We start from the raw sequence: 22,406 nt of genomic DNA on the forward strand, positions 1-22,406 counted from the left end.
GTAAAAAATAGCTATTGAGGGTTACGCTTCTTTGTGGCACAGTAATATTTACAAAGATAGATTTGTGTTTTTATAATTAGGAACTCTTTGGTGTGTGGGAGTAGACACCTTGGCCTCAGAAGGTTACTGGGAAAGAAGCTCTTGTGAAGTCTGCTCTAGTGTACAAGGCTGATCTCTGGAACTGCACAGGATGACTAGGTTTTCTTTATGCTTCTGTGAGATAGGATTTGGTCTGCTGTCATTTCCCTGTCCCAGATAAGTGCTTGTTTGATTCAAAACCAGTGGTCTATTGCGTTCTTGCTTTCCGTTCCCTTTGAGAGTAGGGTGCAGTTAACAGATTTTATTCTCATCACCTGAGGGTCTTCAGGCTGGAACTGCCTCCATTGCTAGGGTTTTATTTGTTGTTTTGTTCTCCAGAGGAAGTTTGGGGTTTTTCTTCCTTTCTTCCCCCCTGCCCCTGCACACCACGCCCCCTACCCCTTTGGGAGGCCTTTCTTATGCTTTGCCACGGTGCAGTCTTCTGTAGGTAAAAGCCCAGTTGCTTGTTGCCATTAGGTTTTGCTGTGTTTTAAGTAATTCAGACATTTAAAATGCTGACCAAACTGTTACAACTGTTGGCCGAAGGAGCCAAGCGTTGCATTTCCCAGTTTGTGCCTCTGTCAAAGGAGAGTATGTTTACAAAGACCTGTACTGCCTTCTGCCCAGAGGGACAGGAGTCTGTCTTTCTCACTGGCATGTCTAGGTTGGAAGCCACCAATACAATTTTTTCTGAAATACATGGATAGTTTACCCCAGCTCTGATTCATGAAGTAGTAGAACTTGCTTTTATTTTCTCTCTCTCTCCCCCCAAAACAGTGTCTTGCCCTTCCAGTCACAGAGCACCAAATGGAAGACAGTAACTGATAGGAGGAAGCAGCTGCAGGATCTTTTGTTTTTCAGCCACAAAGAGGTAGCATTAACTTTCAAGGATAGCTTCATTTGCAATTCCCAAAAAGTCTTAACAGCCAGGGATTTTAATGTTTTAAAGGAGTACTCCTAGACAGTAGTGTCAAGCTCGCTCTTTTCCTGTCAGTAGTTGGAAGAAAAAACACAGATGTCTCCAACTCACCAGTACTGAAGAACTTCTGTTGTTTAGCCAGCCCTGGAGGTTTGTTTTTTTTTTTTTTCATTGATCTATTTAAAGTAAATGCAAGATAATGTGTTAGGGATAGCCTTTCTGCAAAGGCATAAGAAATGAAGAACAGAGTAGCACAGAGTAGCTTGTTGTAATATCTTTCAGATCATTGGATGGTCCTGTAACGTCCCAAGATAAGAAAATTTTATAATAGTCTCATGGCTTGTCTGCAGTGGCAAATTACTTTGGCAGCTTCTTAGAAATTACTTTCTCTGTCTGGATATCTGCCTGATTCCAGAAGGCTGAGTATCTTCATTTCAGAGAATTTTTGCAGTTGATGGTAATCTTGATATTCCCCTTCTGCAACAGAGGTACCTTCTCCTACAGGTGGGCAGCTGAGGTCATTAGTGACTTGCCTGTGGACTCTATCATGGATCAGGGAATTGAGCCTGGACTGCATCAGCCACAACTTCCCTACCCCTGTCACAACCACCCTCTCTTTTGGTCTTGGTGTAGCTAAGTAATGCAAAAATACGCTGTCTGGTTTGAAGGCTAATGGTAAGAGTTGTGAGAGGCTTCAGAAGCAACTGCAAATCTGTGGCCTCAGGTTTTTGACCAAAAGAATGCATGGGACATTAACTGTATTTTGGCCTCTTGGGACTGAGGGGGCCTTTTTCACTTGTGATACTCATCAAGTTTCCAGCACTGTCTGAGAACAGTCAGTGTCATCTTTGGCTCACGTTTTCTAGGAGTTAATTGTGCAATGTTCTTTGCTTATCTGTTACCAGCCAGTGTTGCTGCTACCATCCAAGATTAGTGGCTATTTTCTAAAGTATTCAATTTGGTAGAAAAAAGTTTACCAAGCTGGTTTGATGGCTGTGCGTGTCCTTGCAGTCTTTAACATGCCATCTCTTTGGATTTTTTTTACAGAGCTTTCTGGGGTGCTGCATCAGTGTCACGTTCTGGCATCAGAAATGGTCCATTTCATTCATCAAATGCAGTATTACATTACATTTGAGGTATACTCTATCCACCCAATTAGTTGCTTAAAAATGAAGTACTTTTAATATTCTGTGTGTGTTGTGTGTCTTAAATTTCAAAGAGCTTGTCATCTAGCAAATCAAAACAGCCCAATCCTGAATCATTGCTCCAGGTGCTTGAGTGTTCGTGGGATGAACTCTGGAACAAGGTCCAACAAGCACAGGACTTGGATCACATCATTGCAGCTCATGAAGTTTTTCTAGACACAATCATAGCTCGGTGCTTGCTGGATAGCGATTCCAGGGTAAGTCTTCTCCTTCGCATTAAATTGTAGCTTTGTGACCTTGGCTTACACATTAGGAACCACCTTCTCTTATGTTGTAGGAGCAAGGGGAAATGTCATTTTTCTTCCTTTGATATAAGACCTTATTATGATAGGCTCTGTACGTACTCCTCAGACACAGTTGACAGATGCTCGTTATAAAACTTGTTACAATGTGGGCCAGTTGGTTTTGGTCCTAAGAAGCTGTATGATTATGCAACAGCGGACTTGGGGCTTTGCTAAACAGTCTCTCCAGCTGTGTGTTTAAAAAAAAAAAAAAAAAAAATATTCCATTTACTCATGTTCTGAAGAATGGTAATAACTTAAAACTCTTCTGCTGTACAACTGTTTCATTGTTTTGTTGCTTAACTGTCTCACAGGTGCTTCTCAACCAGCTTCGAGCTGTTTTTGATCAGATCATTGAGCTCCAGAATGCCCAAGACACAATGTACAGAGCTGCTTTGGAGGAGTTGCAGCTGAGGTTGCAATTTGAAGAGAGGAAAAAACAGCGTGAACTGGAGGTACAGTAAGAATATTACTAGACTGTGAAAACTAAGGCAGATATACTTGTCTTCTGATACATGGAGGATTTTAGATATCATGTAAAGGTACAGGAAAAATGAAAAATGTAGTTGGGACAAATGTAAAAGTCGTCAGCAGTGGCTAGTGAATTCGAACAAAACTGCTGAATGGTGTTTTTCGTTTATCTTGCCCAAAACCTCTAGGTGAGTAGATCTAGTGGGCTTTGGAGGATGAGAAATCTAGGGTAGTTTTAGGTGAAGGAAGTGGAAGAGGTTTTAATATTCTGAACCCTTTTGCAAAAACTGCCATAACTCCATGCCTGCCTTCCTACTGTCAGTCTGTGGGACACACAGTGCTGATGTGAGACTCACCTGCTTTGCTAACCTCAGATTTCTTTCATGTGCTGTACAGCCACCAAGGTGACTGGTAGTTTCAATATTAGAGGCTCCATGTTTGGCTTTCTATGGCAATGGTTGGTTTGTATAAACATGGTGGTTTAGCTGGGCAGAAGGTGGCCCAATTAGCAACTTTCATCATGTGATGCTTGACCTCTTAATTCATTTGGTCTCTGTGTAGGGCAAGTGGGGTGTAACTGCGTCAGAAGATGAAGAAGAGAGCAGGAGGATGAAAGAATTTCAAGACTCAATACCCAAAATGTGCTCACAGCTGCGAATACTCACTCACTTTTACCAGGTGCCCCTTAGATTATATTTTTTATTAAAATATGGATGCTGAACTTTGATATGTAGAAATCAATTTCAAATACTGAGTAGGTGTAACTTCTGTATCTGTGTGTGAAGTTTGTGGATCTAGGTCTTCATTTTTTGCTTCTCTACTTAGAAGCCTTATTCACTGTTCCTCAGCAGACGGTAGGTTTTCTGATTATGTATGTTCCCCTGACAAAGGAGAATAGTCTCTTCATGTAAGTCTTCTCCTTCCTCCAGCAGTGGAAGCAATAGCTATCTTCTGGTGTAATCTGAAAAAAAAAAAAAAAAAATTCCTTCTTCATTCCACTTTTTCTCACTATCTTTGCAAGTCATTGCTATTAAAGACTGCAGAATGGGTCCTTATTAAGAGCCTAACACTTTGATTTTAAGCGCACTGAGATGGACAGTGGATAAGCTGTTTGGGGGAATGTGCACAGGCTGTTGTCTTTAATGGTAATTATTCTGGCTTTGTCTTAATTTGTTATATCTGATTCTAAAGCTCCCATTTCCCAGAAAAATCAGCTGTTAGATTTCAGGGAAAGCATCCATGAAAGCGATGAAAGGGAGGGACACAGCACTGTGTGCCACAGCAGCCTTTCAGGATTAGACCCCAGGTCAACTGAAAACCAAAATCCTATCCTAACTCATCCCTTGACTTTGACACACGACATGCTCTTGGTGTAGTATAATATACCTTTTAACTTCTCTTGCTACCTTTGGCCTGCCTGGTTAGGATTTTTGAATAATGTTGATACGGAGTTTGACTTAAAGCTGTAGGGCCTGCTTTCTTCCTTCTTACTATTGATATTTCTTACATCTTTCTTATTTTAATATCCATAAATACACATTCAGACAAATACTAAACATGTAAGCATGCATTGTTCCCCTAGGTAAACGAATGAGGTTGAAATGGTTTTATTGGGTTGTTACCCATGCGTTCGTTTTACATTGTAAGAGTACAATTAGTTCTTTATAGCAGTTACAGTTGTGACTTACTACCTGTACAGCACGTGCAGAGCACTTCCCAGTCCTTCTCTCTGGTGGTTTGCATCAGATCAGTTTCTGTATTGCCTATAGCTTTGCCAAGCTATAGGTAACCTGGATGAAGTGCTGCATTGTCAAAAGCGTTCAGTTCACATGGAAGTTTGGGGGAAAACAGTAGTAGTACACCCAGGCTATAAAATACTGGTGGCTTTTGTTGAGGGCTGTAGAGATCCTGAGCTTTGATGAGAAGACTTCAAATCTGGGAGGAATTTGCTCCTGCGTCTAAATGTTGCAGTTCTCCCAGGGGAAAATGGAGCCAAATTCTTTAAGTGTAGGGTGTCAAGAGATTGTAGTTTATGTGCTCTGCAATGTTGCTTTAAGTTGGCAACATAGCTTTTTCCTGCTTGGACTGTATTCCTGCTGAGCCCTTCTATGGATTTTCCATGCAGGACTCCCCTGGCCAGCCTTGGTCATCTTTGGAAGTGATGGAGGGGCTCTGTGGGCATGTCCATGTTAGTATTTAGCAGAGATCAGGAATGAGTTCTTCAAGTGAGTCTTCCCATCCTCCCAAAGCCCTCTCCTTTTCTGCATGCTGTAGAGCTCCTGCAGCCTCTTGGCTAGAGCTGAACAGGAGGATGGGTTCAAGAAGCGTGCTTCCTGCATGCTGAGTGCAAGTCCCACATAAAAACTGTTCCAAATTTGTGGAGTCTAGCTGTTGGGTCTGTAGCACCGACTGCGCTATGGGGCAGATGCTCTGCTCTGCTGGCGTGCCACTTGCTGCTGGATAACCTACATCAAATACATAGTTTTGAAGCAAGCAGTGGTCTAATGCTGGCCTGGCCTGCGCTGTACGTATAACATGGAAACATGGTGAGGTCTCCTGTTGGCCTGGGTTGGGTCCTGAAGGTGTCCCAGGGGTGGTGGGGCTGCCCTGGGAGGGCTGGGCCAGGGGCAGAGGGGCAGCTCCCCTGCAGCCTGAGAGCCTTCAGACAGATGGAGGGTGTCAGCAGGGCATGGATGCCAGCAGTTTAAAAGACTGAGCTGTTTACATTAGAGACTGATGTCCATGGCAGACATTTGAAGATAAAATAAAGCTCTGGGTTTTTGCAGAAAGAATGAATCCAGCTGATAACTGATTTGCTGACAATTGGTATAAATGCTTGTGCTTGCCTTTTCCCAGATTCCCTCTCCCTCCTTGCCAGGCCTGGGCACTACCTGCCATCCCTGTGCAAAACACACGAGTGATGTCTTCTTAGCTGTCTCTTGGGTTTTTCTTTCTCCTTTAGGGAATCGTCCAGCAGTTCTTGGTCTTGCTGACAACCAGTTCTGATGAAAGCCTTCGGTTTCTTAGCTTTAGATTGGACTTCAATGAACATTATAAAGCAAGAGAGCCAAGGCTTCGTGTATCATTGGGCACGAGAGGCAGACGAAGCTCACATATGTGAAACAGCTGCTAAGGACAGCACCTCGGTATCCGAAGGATGTTGAACCTCTTGTTGGACAAGGCAATCAGTGTTGACATCATACAACCAAATCGTGCGTGATCGGTGTCTACCATTTCTGCAGGCAATATGTTTCCAGTCATGTGATTGTGACACTGTATAGCAGAAAGCAAAAAAAAAGTAGGGTTTTTTACACTGACATTTCTAGAGTTACCAGACTAAATGGGCTGATTGAACCTCTTTCAATCAACTTCTTAAATCATCCTTTTAAACAGATGGTAATTTTATTTGAAGCTTTCTGAGCTCTCTCCACTGTAACTTATATCTGTGTCAAGGAAACTGCATCTTTTGTTTATAGAAAGCACCATTTCCTTTTTTAACAAGAAAATAAGAAGGTTATTTTTTCTATATGTACTTGTTCTATTTGAAGAGAGCTTTTGTTAAAGCCAACAGATTAGGACCCAGACCTAATGTTCTTGTTAAGAAGCTATACAGCATTTCATTATGCTGATTTTCAGTGTTGTGATGTGTTTGATTGTGTGAGAAACTTTGTATCAGGAGACATAAACTTATATTTAATTTTTTTGTTGTTTTCAAAGTTAACAAACTGAAATAAAAAGTTCAGTAGGGAAATTCTATGGTTACTGTACAGGAGAAAACTATAGAAGCAGAGCAGGAGCGTATCTGTTGCACCTAACATCTAAAAAATGAATTTAAAGCCTCAGTACTGTGAAAGGAAAGCATTGGTTAAGATTGAATTGAAGGAAATAATTGTTCAAAATCAGATGTGTAGAGACAAACTGACTTGGCTAATGTTGACTTCATTCTCTTCCCTTCCCTATTTTTTCACTGTAAATATTTATATATTGCTGTCCAGATGTTGGGGAGAGGGGGACTCTTCTTCTGCAAAGTTGTCATTATATCAGGTCATTTATTATGTTCCACAAGTGCAAGCTTAGAAAAATAAAACCACAATTATCTTTCAAACAAGTGTTTTGCTTTTTGTAATTGAACAATTATAATTTTTCCATGGGGTAAGAAAGGAGAAGTGTCCAGTTAGGAGTGCATTGATTTACAGTTCCCTACCCATTACAGGATTTTGGTACTAGTCTTGTCTATACTTAGAGTTGTGTGTGATTATTTAATTAACTAGTTAATTACCCTCAGATCAACCATGTCTGTGGCCTATTTTGCCCTTTGCCATTACTCTGCTTGAACCCCTGGGAAGCAGAGGCACCTCCCAGGCCACACAGGCGAGGCTGCTGTGAGTCATGGTGGAGGTGAACTCTGGTGGGGACAGTGCACCGACTTGCAGCTCTGGACTAGCAAAGTTTACCCTCCAGACACCAGGATTCCTGTTACTGTGCAGGTCTTGGAGTCCTTGCTTTTGTTAAATAAAACACGTAAGGCTTTTAACCCTGTGCCCTTAAAGGGCCTGCTGGTGCAGCTACCCTCATGGGGGCAGTACTTGCAGGCAGCATTTCAGCTGTTAGAAAATATGGCCTCTGAAGCCAGTGATATTCTGTGTGCCAAAGGAAAGCTGAAGGATGCTGAGCTTGGCTTCACAAGGCTGCAAATCACTTCACAGGCAGGAGTACTCTGGTTTTGTGGGAGTGTATTGTTCTTGTAAAGTCTGAAAGAACTACAAAGCTTTTGTGATTGTGTTTTGGCTAAAACAGTTGGGGGAAAAAAATTAGCTGCATGGGCACTCTTTTAGCCATTGCCTTGAGAAGCATGTTTCATGATCCCACATGTCAGTAGACAGTCCACAAGCCAGAGAGGCAGCATCGGTGTCAGAATGAGAGGACAAGTTCCAGAGGAAGGTTTAGTTCCCTTTGCTGCTAAAGTGAATCCAGCAAGATGCAGGAAACCTGCAGTAGTGGCCATGGTAGGAACGACCATTTTGTGATGATTCCACAGAATCTGTCCATCAGGGAAGAGTCCTTCACTGCTGGAGGTTTTGCTCTGACTGCCAGGCTGAGGGGGACACTTTGAACACAAGGCACAAATTAACTGGGTGGGTGGGGACCTGCCATTGTCCTTGGGGCTCCTTTGTGGGTAGAGAACAGTCTTTTATCCCCTAACACAGCAGCTGTCATCTATGTTTCAATCTACATGTTTTTTGTAGCTTCCAATCCTACAATTAAAACTGGTCAGTTGTGGTGTAACAAGTAAAGCTTCTGGAAGCCAGTGACACCTTTTCAAGTAAGATGGAGTAATGAAAAAAATGTATGGACAAAAAGATGGATCTTTGTCATCATCTGTTGCCCCTATACTGTTAGGGCCAAATTCTCAGCAGGAGAGTGGATCAGAAGTTCAGCAATAAATACTTCAAATCTTCCTTTGGGCTTGGAAATAACTATGTTAACAACACTGTCATAATAAATTAGTTGGGAGTGCCAACACTTCCAACCAGAGCAGCAAATTATGACTTGATGCATTGGTAAATATTTGACAGGTGAGGCATAGAATAACCTGTCCAGCACTGCTGGAAAATTCCCTGGAAGTGGACGGGAACTGTTCCTGAGATCTTCAGTTTCTCAGGCAATGGGATCTGTTCCTCTCTCTTCCCCAGAGATTGCTTTGCCTGCGCCTGTACCTGGGGAAGAGCCATCACCTCTCTCGGACCCTCTGACTGCCAGGCTAGGGGGAGGGATCTGAATCCCTGGCCTGGAGTAACCAGACCAGCTCTGCTGTAATATCACCTGGAAGTGGATGGGAGCTAGTGATGTCATCTTTGATTTTTGTGGCAATTTCAGCCATTTTTTTTCCTTTTGCTGATTTATGCTTTGCCTTCACCTGCAGCTGGGACTTCCCTGTTTGGGGCACTGTCAGCATTACCTAGTGCTGCTTCAGAATGCCTTTTGTGAAAGAATCTTCATATGGATGAAGGAGGAGCCTGATTTTTATAAAGCTCTCGCAACAGACATGCTAACAGCACTGCCCACGGCTAACTGTGCTCCAGGTTGCTGTCCCTAGAAATGCTTCACTGTGCAGAGCGGCCATCTAACCAAGAATGCTGGGAAAACCAACTCACCCTTTCCTCTTCTTCAACAGCGAATTACAGAGGTGATCCAAAGGTGACTTTGGAAGGAGAAAGTATGGGAAAATAGTGGCATAGCAGACAAAAAGGGATGGTTGTGTCTAAAGAGGATGCTGGTCAGTATGTTTTCCTACCCTTGCCCTTCACCTGATCGGTGCAGCCTTTCCCTTTTCCTGGGTGTGTGTGATGGGGGTCTGAGTACAGCAGCTGGAGTGGGATTGCGAGTGGGAGGTTACCTGTGGTGCCAGCAACTGCAGACACAGTAGTGAGAGGATGTATGTATCTGGAGGTGAGAGGGTCCCAGGGTGCACTGCTGGTAGGACTGTGTGTAACCCCAGCTGCTGGAGAGATCTGCATTGGTACTGCAAGCCTTGCAGAAGGTGTCGTATTCAAGGAGTTAGTGATGTTGAACAAATGTGTCTGATCTACTGGGGCTTGAGCAGCCTGAATGTCAGCATGAACAGTCACTGTACAGGAACCTGCTCCAGGACATGGGGAGAAGGAAATCCTCCACGGATGGGAACTGTGCAGTACACCACGGAAAAATCCATCCAGGTTCCGCCCAGTGGTGCACAAAGTCAGGGTGTCCAGCAACTGAAGGGGTATAGGTTTTACTTGCTACCTGTATTCCTCTTTTTATCCTATTTATAGGCCTGTTTTTATTCTGTTGTATTAAAACAGCTATTTTGTTAAGCCATTTGTTGTCAGGCCTTTCTTACTGAGATCCAGAAAGAACCTTGCACCCTCTCTCTCTCACTGGCCTTCTGGTGCAGAACAACATTGTACTCGTAAAAATAAGTTTTATATATATATATACACACTATATATAGATCTCCCACTAATACATATCTGTATCTCCCACTAATGGACCTCCATGTAGCTCAGCCAGAGAGGGGAGCAGGGTGAGGCTGTTGGTGCTGCCTGTGTCTGTCTGGGTTGATCTTTGTGGCTGGCCATGTACATATATACATATGTGGTGTGTACATGTGCTCTGTGTGCATGTGCCTATAAGGGATGTATCCTGAGCCTTGCTTAGGGTGCACCTGTGGCAGCCTTGCCTCTGTCAGGCTGCTGGATTTAGCAGTTCCTAAAAAAAGTGAGAGACAGGTGATCTGACATTTCATTTGTGCCTGGAGACCAATATTGAATTCTACATAAATGTGTGTAGTTAGTATAAAAGTTGACAACCTCTTGTTGGGACTGGACAGCTGACTTACCTTGCAGTGGGTGGCAGCAGCACTGTTCAGGTAGATTTCTAAAGAGAAACATATGAGTTTTACCTTTTCACTTTATTTTTTAACACTGAACTGCTTATCAGCGTTACAATTAATGTTAAAGATTATCATTCTTAACAACACATTTACTATACAAGGTTATTCTTTTTTTTGTAAGTCATGTAATGCAGGCTTCTGGCTGGTAATTTACGTTTTGCTGTTGGAGCTACAGTGTCTGAAAACACAAATACAGCTGAGGGCTTAAGCAGCCATGTCTCCAGGCTGAAACAGGCCCAGCCCCTCCTGCTCTCTATGTCCTATCCTGGGGCCATCACGTGCTTGGCTCCTTCCTTTTCAGAGTTGCCAAGGTCTAAAGAAATTTCTGAGAAACTGCAGTAAAATGCATAAATGCAGAAACTGAGAATAAAATTATCACTCACCTTAGGATGTCATACAATATGCGAAACTCTTCTGGGGTGAAGGGCTATCCATGCGGTGCTACCAATATTATAGATATATTAAAAGGAAAAGAACTGGAAAGTATTTATGTCTTATTCTTTTAAACTATAAGGGTATTTGTTCTGGTAACTGACATGGAAATTTTGTCTTGACCAATATGAATTTTGAAGAAGAAAAAGTTAAAAAACAGCTGCTGAAAATTTAATCTTCCTCTGTAAGTTACAACAGCTCGTCTGCCTCAGCGTACAGTACTGTCCTGGTTTCAGCTGGGATAGAGTTCATTCTCTCCCTAGTAGCTGTTACAGTGTGTTTGAGATTTAGGATGAGAATAATGTTGATGACACACTGATGTTTTAGTTGTTGCTAAGTCGAGCTTATTCAGTTGCCTGTGCTCTGCCAGCAAGGAGGTGCACAAGAAGCTGGGAGGGTGCATGGCCAGGACAGCTGACCCGAACTAGCCAAAGGGATATTCCATATGATAGAGCATCATGCTCTGTATATAAACTGGATGGAGTTGGGTGGGAGGGGTGGATTGATGCTTGGGCATCGGTCAGCAGGTGGTGAGCAACTGCATTGTGCATCACTTGTCTGTCTTGGGTTTTATTTCTCTCTCTTTTTGTTGTCTTCCTTTTCATTATTATTATTATTATTGTTATTATTGTTGTTATTATATTTTGTCTTATTTCAATTATTAATCTGTTTTTAACCCACAAGTTTTATTTTTTTTCCAATTATCCCCCATCCCACTGGGTGGGGGAGAAGTGAGTGAGCAGCTGTGTGGTGTTTTGTTGCCAGCTGGGGTTAAATCACAAGGATGATCCAATTTACTATCTTAGAAACACCCGCTAGGAAATGCAGAAGCCCATGATATAATGTATTTGTCAGTGAATTAGTTATAGGTTTAGGGTAGGAGATCAAGGACAGAGTATAATCATAATCCAGTTATATTTTAGTGATTCTATTTTTCACTCAAGGCCCTGTAGATTTTCTCCTCTTATACCAGATGCAGTGAACAAATGCCAAGGTCTCTCAACTCTACATAGGAGGATACTTTTCTTTATAAAAACTCCTAAATCTACATGATAAATTTTATTAAAATTAGTGGTGGAAGGATTTGGCCTTCCTCCTATCACATATGTAAGATGTACATTTCTTGGACAAAAACTTTTTTCAACCCTTTAAATTAGAATTTCTATTAAGAATGGCCAATTATCTCTGATCAATATGAAACTGTAACTTCCAGTATGCCGCATCTAACAATGATTTTCAGTATTAAGGACAGTCTTCAAGTGCACATGTAAATTTTTAAACACACTAAGAGTTGAAAGGTAATGAATGAAAAAAGAGAGGTATCTGGACAGAAAATTGAAGTTATTTTAAAATCCTAAACTTAAAGATTGGAGTCCTCTGTGACGTTTCATGCATGTTTCCTAATGCTGACCTTAGAAACCAGCTGTGGTTGTACACATTTGTACTCATTTCAATTTTCACTCAAACGAGCAGCCTCAGAAATGACAGAACATATTTCACAGACACGTAAAGGCGCTCAGAGACATCTCAGAAGTGCCTAATTAATTTTGAAAATCATCTTTTGGCTACTTGAAACCTAAAATACCACTTTAATATCTAATAAGATTCTACTAATTGGAGAGAGGAAAAAAAAGAGTTGAGAGAGCTGCAAGAGATGTGCAAACATTTGTAAGTAGAGTGGGGACAGATACAAGAACTTGCTGTTTCAGAAGTCAGAGGAAATAATTCTGTATGGTTTCTAGAAGGGCATTGTAACCATCACCTGCTCTACCCGATTTAACAACCCAAAATTACTTCCAGTGCCAAAGGTAACAATAAACAGTCACAAGTAAGATACTCTCTTTCTTAGTCTGCAGTTGTTCTGAGTGAGTGAAAAGTTTCTGCAGCCATTGATTTAACTAGTCATATATCACTGTGGGGGCTTGCTGAACCACAGTTTTAAAATATAGTGAAAATAGTTAGTTTTACGTTGACAAGGAATACTACAAATTTAACTTATGAACCACTTGGTCTCTCTAAATTATTAAGCCAGGCTCCCTGATGTAGTATTTTAACTACTTTATGTTAGTTTGGAGCAATGCAGTCTTTAAGGCATCAGAATCCCCCCTAAGGGTTAACTTGATACTTAACTCTGTTTCACCAGAAGAGCAGCAAAGGTGCCTCAGTCAGTATCTTCCTTCTTTTTTTCCAAAGTTAATTTTTTGCTTATACACTTTGACTACCTAATATTGTACATCCTGTCATAAAATCATTGGGCCAAAACCTGAGTGCCACATAAGTGGAAATAGAGACTCAACTGCGGGTGAAAGTACAAAGATGAACAGAGGTTTACAGGGTCAGAGAGAAAACAGAGATCAGGAAAGTTAAAGAAACTGAGGTGATGGATAGTCACTCCCAACAGGAGAGAAGGGCAGAGGAGAAGAGAGCAGGGATCCTTAAGGACAGCAAATGGTGACCAAAAAGATGCTCAGAAAAGAGTAGAGAAAGAAAAACATAACAAGAAAAGACTGAGGAGTGTAGGAGGTGAAATTTCTATCACTGTGCAGTTAATTTACTTTAGCTCTTTGTGGAACAAATTCTGTTAAATTTTTTCCTCCAGAGGTCATCAGAACAGCAATTAAGTTAGCTAAACATCAGAGTATGGAAAATGCAATTGGCATGATTGTTACCATCAGTCTGAATATTAAAAGGTATGATAGGAAAAAGCTGTGGCAAGGTGATTACCCTGTATATGAAATCTTCCAGTGCCGTGAAGAATGAAAAACAATTATTTGCATTTGAGATACATGCCATAAGAACAAGGTAGTTAGGCATCTAGGATCCCTCTCACTTCTACAATGGGAACATTCACAAAACTAGTCAAGGCCACTTCAACGCCCTTTAAAGTTTTTCCAAAAATTGCCAAGAGAGAGGCAAAGAACATAGTCTTCTGCTTTGCTTTCTAACAAGGCACTGCATTCACTGCTTAAAAGAGGGTATTTGTACTGAGTCTTGTTTCTAATGGACGGGGCTGAAGAGTGTAAAGAAACAGAGGGAAATTACAGACAAGCTTACCACAGCAACTAAAAAGGCAAATGGGAACTTTCCTTTAACAACCTGGTGTATAAAAATAAGAATTAAAGCATATTATAAGAGGCAGAAAATTAAGAAAAAATTCTCTAGAAAACAAGCAATTGAACCATCAGATAGAGAGGAGTAAAATTGCACCATTTAGTGGAGAACACAAAGCATAAAGAGAACATAAAATGTGGGGTGAAAATGGTATGGACTAAATACGAAAAGCAGAGTTCCCACTCATTGTGAATTTATTAACAGAACCAAAGAATGTATTTTTGACAGCTGTGATCCAGGTTATTAAAACATCCATTAATAAACTGAAATACTTTGTTTATTATCCTGTAAAAGAGACTAACGCAGCATAAATTTATACTCTTTGTGTACATATATATGTGTGTACATAATACATGCACATAAAAGTGCTAGTAGACCAATAGGAATATAATTATTATGTCATTTTATTTGCTAAGGAAAAAGATGTGATACAGATTTCTCAGCTACAACAGAATGGATGAGCCAACACTATTTTCCTCCAAAGTACCAGATAGGGGGTTAGATGCTACAGAAAATGGGTTTCATAAGCTCTGCAGACAAAACAAGCGCTGTGCTTCTGCTAGAGCCATTTGCAACCTAGCTGCAAGAACAATTGGAGATCAACGTTTCCCAAAACAACTGAAGAGAAAGCATGTAGTGACTTTACTTCCTAAACCTCTCATCATTCTTGTTTTCAAAGAAGACTGAGAAATGAAGAAGACAGATACATTCTGAAAATAAGTTGTGTCACAACTTGCCTTTCACCTTGGTTTCCCTCCCTCCCAGCCTCATTTCTCCCTTTCAAAACTCTAGGGGATTTCTGGGATCCTTGATAAAATTAGGAAGGAGAGTTTATTATAAATGCAGCTCTTGACAGATGAAGTTAGGCAAGAGTTGCAGGAAAGGTGTATCCTTTAGAAAGCCTTAAATGAACAAATAATAATAACCGCAGCATTACACAAACATCCCCTCTGAATTTCCCAGAACAGCCTCCTAATAGCTTTCAGAAGCTGAAGAGTCCTGTGCTCAGATTGCCTTTGTACTCCAGCATTATATGGTACAGTCTTTACAAGCAACATACTCCAGGTCTTTCATATTTCCATCAACCAGGTTACCTCATTGCCCACAGGAGCCATTAGTTGATTAGATTTACTCTGTAAGCCCTTGTGGGCAAAAGAAACAGACATGTATTTTCAAAAAGCCTTCAGAGGACACCAAAGAAATAGGCAAAAAATAGTTTTGGTGTTATGAAGAGACACTTTCACTGACAAGATGTCCCATCTTCTCGGAGAAAAGCAGCAAAGCAGTTGTAAGAGGTGCAGCAGCAGAGGAATGGTACCTGTCAGATCCAGACTTATCCTAGAGTTAGAACATGTGCACAGGTTCCAATATTTCATAGGTGAAAAGTTTTGGAAACTAAAATAAATCAAAGCTCCTGCAAACCAAAGGAGCAAACCAGACATTAATAACAGAATAGGAAATAATTGCAAAAAGAATAATTGGATGGTAGCCAGGAAGTATAAGAAAAGAATAAATGTTACCGTTTCCATAATTAAGATCGTTAAAGAGCAATTCTGGAAGTGACTCAGAAGAAATAGCTGTGTAGAAGAAGTTTACAGGCGCTTGTGACTTAAACTGTAGGGTTTCTTAATGGGCAATTATATAATTGTAGGCTTATTTTAAGGCTTGACCTTTCTCCATTATAAATAAAGAACTCCTCAAGAGCACGTATAAAGGCGTAGGTAGGTACCAAACAAGATCAAATTTTTAAGTTCATCCTGGAAAGCTGATTTGGATGCACATTCCTATTCGCAGCAGGTGCCAGGACATGCTAAGGACTTCCAAGCCTCATCAGCAGAGCAAACCATATGGGGATGCAGAATAATAGAAATTCTGCTGGTCCCATCCCTTGCCAGAGACAGTGATGCTGCCAGTGCAGTGTCACACACCTTACGGACGTGGTCTCTCTGTGTCTCTGGTCAGACCCATCTCTTGTAGTGGCTTGCAGAGCTCCTGCTGAGTCTCTGCATAAACCTCCCACTTTCTTCGAGCTGCTGGCCTGTGCTCTAGTACGTGGACACAGAGCAGAAGCGATTTGCTGTTCAAACTCCCAGGCTGAAATTCCTGAAACAGCCTTTAGAGGACAGCGGAGAATTGCAAATGACACATTTTCCACTCTGGCCTCCTAGTCTGGGATCCTTCAGGGTTTTTATATGACTTATGAGTTCTGGTTCAAAGTGCAGATGAAGTGTAACTTCTGTATTCATGTGTGCTGTTTATGTACTATGGCTTTCTAAAATAAGGTTGGGGCTCATAACAGCCATGTATTTTTAATTATATTGTAGCCTTTTCTATTACTAAGAATTCCAACTTCCACCTGGCTAGGCTATAGACTCACTGAACAAACTGCTGCATTGTCAAAAGGAACTCGCTGCTTCATGTTCAGGTCTATTGGAAAAGAGAACAGCGTCCCCAAATAAAAAATACTGCTGACCCTTGCTGGATGCTGTAGTGATCCTGGACTTTGACATGGGGACTTTAAACCTGTGAGAAATTTGCCACCTGAGTCCAAATATTGCCCTTCTCCTTCCCTGGGAAAAGTTGGGCCAAATTTTTTAAGAGCTATTAGCAAAACTTAGACTATAGTTGGGTTTTGCTCTAAATTGATAGAATCTGTCTGGGCCAGCAGCACCGACTGCGCTATTGGGCAGATGCTCTGCTCTGCTGGCGTGCCACTTGCTGCTGGATAACCTACATCAAATACATAGTTTTGAAGCAAGCAGTGGTCTAATGCTGGCCTGGCCTGCGCTGTACGTATAACGTGGAAACATGGTGAGGTCTCCTGTTGGCCTGGGTTGGGTCCTGAAGGTGTCCCAGGGGTGGTGGGGCTGCCCTGGGAGGGCTGGGCCAGGGGCACAGGGGCAGCTTCCCTGCAGCCTGAGAGCCTTCAGACAGATGGAGGGTGTTAGCAGGGCACGGATGCCAGCAGGGTGGGAGCAGTTTAAAAGACCAAGCTGTTGGCACTGGACACTCTGACGTGCATGGCAGACATTTGGAGATAAAACCGCTGACAGCCAGTTCTGACGAAAGCCTTCAGTTTCTTAGCTTTAGATTAGACTTCAGTGAACATTATAAAGCAAGAGAGCCAAGGCTTCGTGTATCATTGGGCACTAGAGGCAGGCGAAGCTCACGTATGTGAAACAGCTGCTAAGGACAGCACCTCGGTATCCGAAGGATGTTGAACCTCTTGTTGGACAAGGCAATCAGTGTTGACATCATACAACCAAATCGTGCGTGATCGGTGTCTACCATTTCTGCAGGCAATATGTTTTCAGTCATGTGATTGTGACACTGTATAGCAGAAAGCAAAAAAAAAGTAGGGTTTTTTACATTGACAGTTCTAGAATTACTGGACTAAATGGGCTGATTGAACCTCTTTCAATCAACTTCTTAAATCATCCTTAATGAATGCAATATTTAATTTGGAGCTTTCTGAGCTCTCCCACTGTAACTTGGGTCTGTGTCCAGGAAATCACATGTTCTTTTGTTTAAGAAAGCACCCTTTCCTTTTTTAACAAGAAAATAAGATTGTTTTTCTATATATACTTGTTCTATTTGAAATCACTTTGGTTAAAGCCAAGAGTTTTGGACTCAGACCTAGTGTTCTTGTTAAAAAGCTATATAAATCATGTAATTATGCTCATTTTCAACACTGTGATATATTTATGACAAACTTGCATACTTTAAGGTTTTTTCCTGTGGTTGTTTTCAAGGTTAATATTACAAATAAAAGTAATTTACTAGGGAAATTCTACAGTTACTGTACAGGAGCAAACTGTAGAAGCAGAGCAGGAGTAACTTTAGTGCATATGAAATATCCTAAGAACTGAAGTTAAAACATCAATACTGTCAAAGGAAAGTGTAGTTTATTTTCAAAATCTGATGTTTTAGAAAGGAAATGTCTTGCGTAATCGAGACTACTTTATTTCTCTTTCCTTGCATATTTTACTTTTGTAAATATTTATATATTGCATTCTAGGTATTGGGGGACGGAATCTCTTTTTTTTGTTTACAAGGATTCATTGCATCATGTAATTGAGGTTTCTATATATTATGTTCCACAAGAACAAAGTTAGAAAAACACAGTTATCTTTCAAACACTTGTTTTCCCTTTTGCAAGTGAAAGACACTAATTTTTGAGCAAGGTAAGCAAGGAGAAGCCTCCAGTTTGGAGTGCAGTTGGTTTACAGATCTCTCTAGCAAACAAACCCCATTACAAGGCTTTGGTACTAGTATTAACCATAGTTACAGTTATATGAAATTCGTTAATTAAAAATTGCCCTCAAATAAACCATGTCTGTGGCCTTTTTTCCCCTTTGCCCTTACTCTGCTTGAACACCTGGGAAGCAGAGGCACCTCCCAGGCCACGCAGGCAAGGCTGCTGTGAGTCATAAAGGAGGTGAACTCTCTTGAGGATGATGCTTAAAACTTAAAGGTCCAGACTAAGAGATATGACCTCTGGACATCCAGACACTTCTGATAGTGTAAGCAGTGTTCCTCAGTAGGTTATCCTGCAGGATAACTTGCCTTTCCCAGGTGGGATGTGGTGTAAGAGGGATGGGCCCTGGAGAGAAGAGCTAAAGTTCAGGTGGTGAACAAGTCCTGGGAATGGGGGTGGCAGAGGGTGAGGGAGGTGGGGATTCTGCTGTGATGTCATTTTCTTTCTGGACAATTAGACATATCACTCTCAAGAGGAAGCCTTTTCAATCGAATCAAAAGAGACAGATTAACTTCTTAGCAGCCTGCAATCCTTTGAAAGAAATCCGCTGACCAAGACTGCAGATTCTGTAGCTGAGGCAAAGACTGTTTTGCCTCCTCCCAGGTCCAATATAATGTCCCCTGTATTTTTCACCAGAATAATCTGGGTGATACGACCTGCAATTTACACTGACAGTCTGTTTGATTTGTCTGTCATTTTGCTGTCTCACAGAGGAGGGTAATCTCAGCAGCCAGTCACTTAACTTAGGCCAGAGAGGATCACATCCCTGATGATGCAAAGGTCTGGCGTAGTATAAACTTAGACTAAATTTTCATTAGGCTTGTGAAGCAGTCAAAGGTCAACCTCTAAGGTTAAGTAAGCTGTTTTAATACCAGGAGAGAAGCCTGCCCTACATCAGCTTCTTCCTCACCTGTACTACGGGATGGCTGAGCTCTGCCCTGACCTAGGTGAGCTAGGCTGAGATTCTGATCTTTGCTCAGAAGCAGTTACTTTTAGCAAGATGAAATTTAATTCTCCAAGTCTTGCAACAGAAACATCCATTATGGCAATGTATTTGACAAAAGTAGTTGTGACCTATGTAGAGTATGAAAACCTGTAATACCAAACTGTCATGTCTTTCAGTGTGACTTGCAGCTCGTGTGCTTGTTTGAAGCGAGTTTGTCTCATCTTTCCTCCCACTCCCTTCTTTCTGTTTTGCCCCTTCTTCACTTCACCAAGCTAGCTTTAATTGAATTCTTGCCGTATCCTTCCTCCTGCAGCTGCACAGCCCTCCGCTCTTCCCCTGCTCCTCGGAGATCCTGGGACTTGCTTGGTGCCTCCCTGAGCTTTTTAGCTGAGACTTGGGGATGGGCTTCCAAAAGTCTTACTTCCCCTTCTCTTCTGGGGTTTATTTTTGTTCCTTTTAGCTATATTTAGAGCTATGTTTCTTCTTTAACCCAGAAGTCAGGCTTTTTGCCCCTTCTTCTCACTCTTGTCTCCCAGCTAAACTCTGCATTTTTATTAAGTCATTTCAGCAACTCTCTGGTTTCACCAGCTACAGTTATGAGTTCAGACATGTTTTAGGAAATGAATTCTTCACTCCTGTGAAATAAAACATGTAAAGTTTTTATTTCTGTTCCACTTAAGGGACCTGCCAATGCAGCTTCATGGGAGCACTTGCAGGCAACATTTCAGCCAAAAGAAAATTTGGCCCATGAGGCAAGGGTTGTTTTGTGTGCAAAGGGAAAGCTGAAGGATTCAGAGGAATCTGGTTTAAAGAATTGCCAAGTTAAGTTGCCTCTGGAAATCCAAGTGCATTTACAGACCTCTGGCAAATATCCTGAGTGGTTGGTGATTGGTTCACTCTCCAGTATAGGCACTTTCTGTGTGTCACCATTACAGTCAATGTGTTGCCACATCAGCTCTGGCCATTTGTAAAATCTCAATATTCATTTTCAGGCATGTTTAATTACTTTAATGGTCTCTGTATGTGCTACTGTAACTGTTACAGAAGTGTCTCTGAAGCCCCAAATATTTATCCTCTGCCCACTGATCTCATATAGCCAATGCTTGCAACAAGTTCTATGTTGGTGGACCCAAATACCCAGACAGAAATCACTGCAGCCACCAAGAATGTGCTCCATTTTAGCCAGACATGTTTATTTTGGAGAGGAAAAAGCAGATTTGGTGAGTTCATTTCTCACTGCTACTTAAGACGCTCTTAATATGCAATTAGTTCCAATATCAGCAAGTACCCAAGCCTAACAGAAAAGCTGTTTTTTTTTCATTAGTTTGGTTGCAAAAGAAAACTTGACTTTCAGCACTTGTAGGACCAAGCCACAATCACACCAGGAAAAATCACAGATGCCAAGCTCTAATGGTACAAAATGACTGGTACTGAAATGATCAAGTGGGATTGCAACTTCTCCAGTGTTGTGAGGCAGGCACTATGGTTCTTGCAAGTTTTCATTTCAGAACAGCAGTTGTGGTATTTGTGAAAGCTGCTCATGGTTTTGTGGTACAGTAGAATTTCAGAAATGCTGGTCTTCTCATCATCTGATTCTGATGCTGAGTTAGTGTAGGATGTCTCATGAGCAGGCTGCTCTTCTGAAGCTGCTGAGTCCATACCATTGCCCTAGGATTCCTCTGCTGGCACAGATAGTTGACTGCAGTTATTGTTGAGATTCACATTTTGTATGGCAATCACGTCCTCTTTTTGCTTATATTCCTGAGTTTTGTCTGTGTTCTACTTTTTATTCTTTTCTTTTACAGGCAGTGTTAGCAATGTTCGTTCTCTGCTGTAATAAAAGTGTTTCAGAAAAAGACACTCACTGGTACGAACTAAGAGGCCAATTGAAAAAAACACCTTACAGCAAAGATCTCAGTATTGTTAACAGCTAACATCGCACTCCAGAGTTCAGTGGTGAATACTACATCTATAAACACTTAATTGCTAATATCAAGCATCTAATAAGGAATTATGTGTGGGGAGCGGGGGATGACAGATGGATGGGAATCGACTGTTTTCTCCATCACTGAAGTAACTACTGAAGTCAACACTGTCCCAACCGATAGGAAACTAGAGACTGCCGCAGAGACTAGTATATGGTGTTTTCACACATCTTTATGATCTCAGCCTTTGTGTTCCTCCTATCTGGAAGGAAACATGCAATCCATATGTTAGAGGGGGAGATCTTGCATTGCTGATAAACTCACAGAGTGTTTGACATTCTTGTGTAATCTTGTGTGATCTGTCTCAACATTGACAGGAAATTTTCTTTTTCACTTTGTGAGTGTCTCTCAATGAGTGAAAATCCTGGAACAGCAACATTTTCTTGCTTTCAGTAGCAACAAAGGGAACTTCCAAGTCATTGCAAATTAACGTGCTGTGGAGCGCTTTTATGGCTATGGCACTTCTGACTTTTAATGATCTGATTCAGTGAGATGCAGCCACATTCCCTCTTGTCCTTACAGCCTATCCAGGCAGTTACAGAGAAGATCAAACAGAAGGGAAGTCATCACTGTCTCCCTACATACCTCGTTTCCATGTCAGGTACTGAAAGCTTTCCTACTAAACGGTGTGGAGCTGGGCCTTTAATGAGCACTGATTTGGAGAGCCATGATTTCAACATCGAAGGGATACTTGCCAAGCTTTGCTAACTATTTTAATTTGCCATTGTGTTTAATGTTTTTCTATCTCTGCACGTGCAGTCTGGGCTCTGGAGCGCAGGCCTGGGCTTAAAGCTGCTACCCTGAAGGGGACCTTATCACCTAGATTGGGAGGCTGTGGGAGGAAAGACCTTGAAAGGGCTTGCTGGTTTATCCATCCTATTGCTACTGACATGTTAAAGGATCTTCTTCCATCAGTGGACTCGGAGTTCAAGGAGCATCTGGATGATACTCTTAGTCATATGGTTTAGTTTTAGGTAGTCCTGCAAGAAGCAGGGATTTGGACTCAGTGATCCTTGTGGGACCCTTCCAACTTGAGATATTCTATGATTCTATGATCCTACGAGCTTGGCCCTCAGAGCAGTGAATGCTGTTTCTTCCAACTGTTTCCACTGGAACACCCATCTGCCACTGAATTACTTTAATGGTTACACATCACAGCTGTTACAAGAAATTTTTCCATGGGCAGCCTACATGTATATATTCCTAGGCTAACATCAGCCTAAAGAACAAGTTTCTCTTCTCTCCTTATGTTCACACAAGACCACATGAAGCCATGATTACCCTTGGC

At 41.6% G+C, this 22,406-nt stretch overlaps 1 protein-coding gene across 3 annotated transcripts in view; it reads left to right on the forward strand.

Annotated features, from left to right (window-relative positions):
• Positions 1-7,062, forward strand: part of TUBGCP3 (tubulin gamma complex component 3) — a 58,600-nt gene extending 51,538 nt beyond the window's left edge. For 2 of the 3 annotated variants that reach the window (XM_074859251.1, XM_074859252.1), the window contains 5 exons: positions 2,045-2,133; positions 2,268-2,399; positions 2,798-2,938; positions 3,516-3,632; positions 5,917-7,062. In XM_074859251.1, coding sequence (XP_074715352.1) covers positions 2,045-2,133; positions 2,268-2,399; positions 2,798-2,938; positions 3,516-3,632; positions 5,917-6,075 — 638 coding nt within the window. In that variant the 3' untranslated portion in view covers positions 6,076-7,062. The remainder of the gene's footprint in view (positions 1-2,044; positions 2,134-2,267; positions 2,400-2,797; positions 2,939-3,515; positions 3,633-5,916) is intronic. The other variant, XM_074859253.1, reaches the window with a different exon arrangement.
• The last annotated feature ends 15,344 nt before the right edge of the window (positions 7,063-22,406 follow it).

Source organism: Strix uralensis, chromosome 2 (assembly GCF_047716275.1).
Source record: "Strix uralensis isolate ZFMK-TIS-50842 chromosome 2, bStrUra1, whole genome shotgun sequence".
Taxonomy (NCBI): Eukaryota; Metazoa; Chordata; class Aves; order Strigiformes; family Strigidae; genus Strix; species Strix uralensis.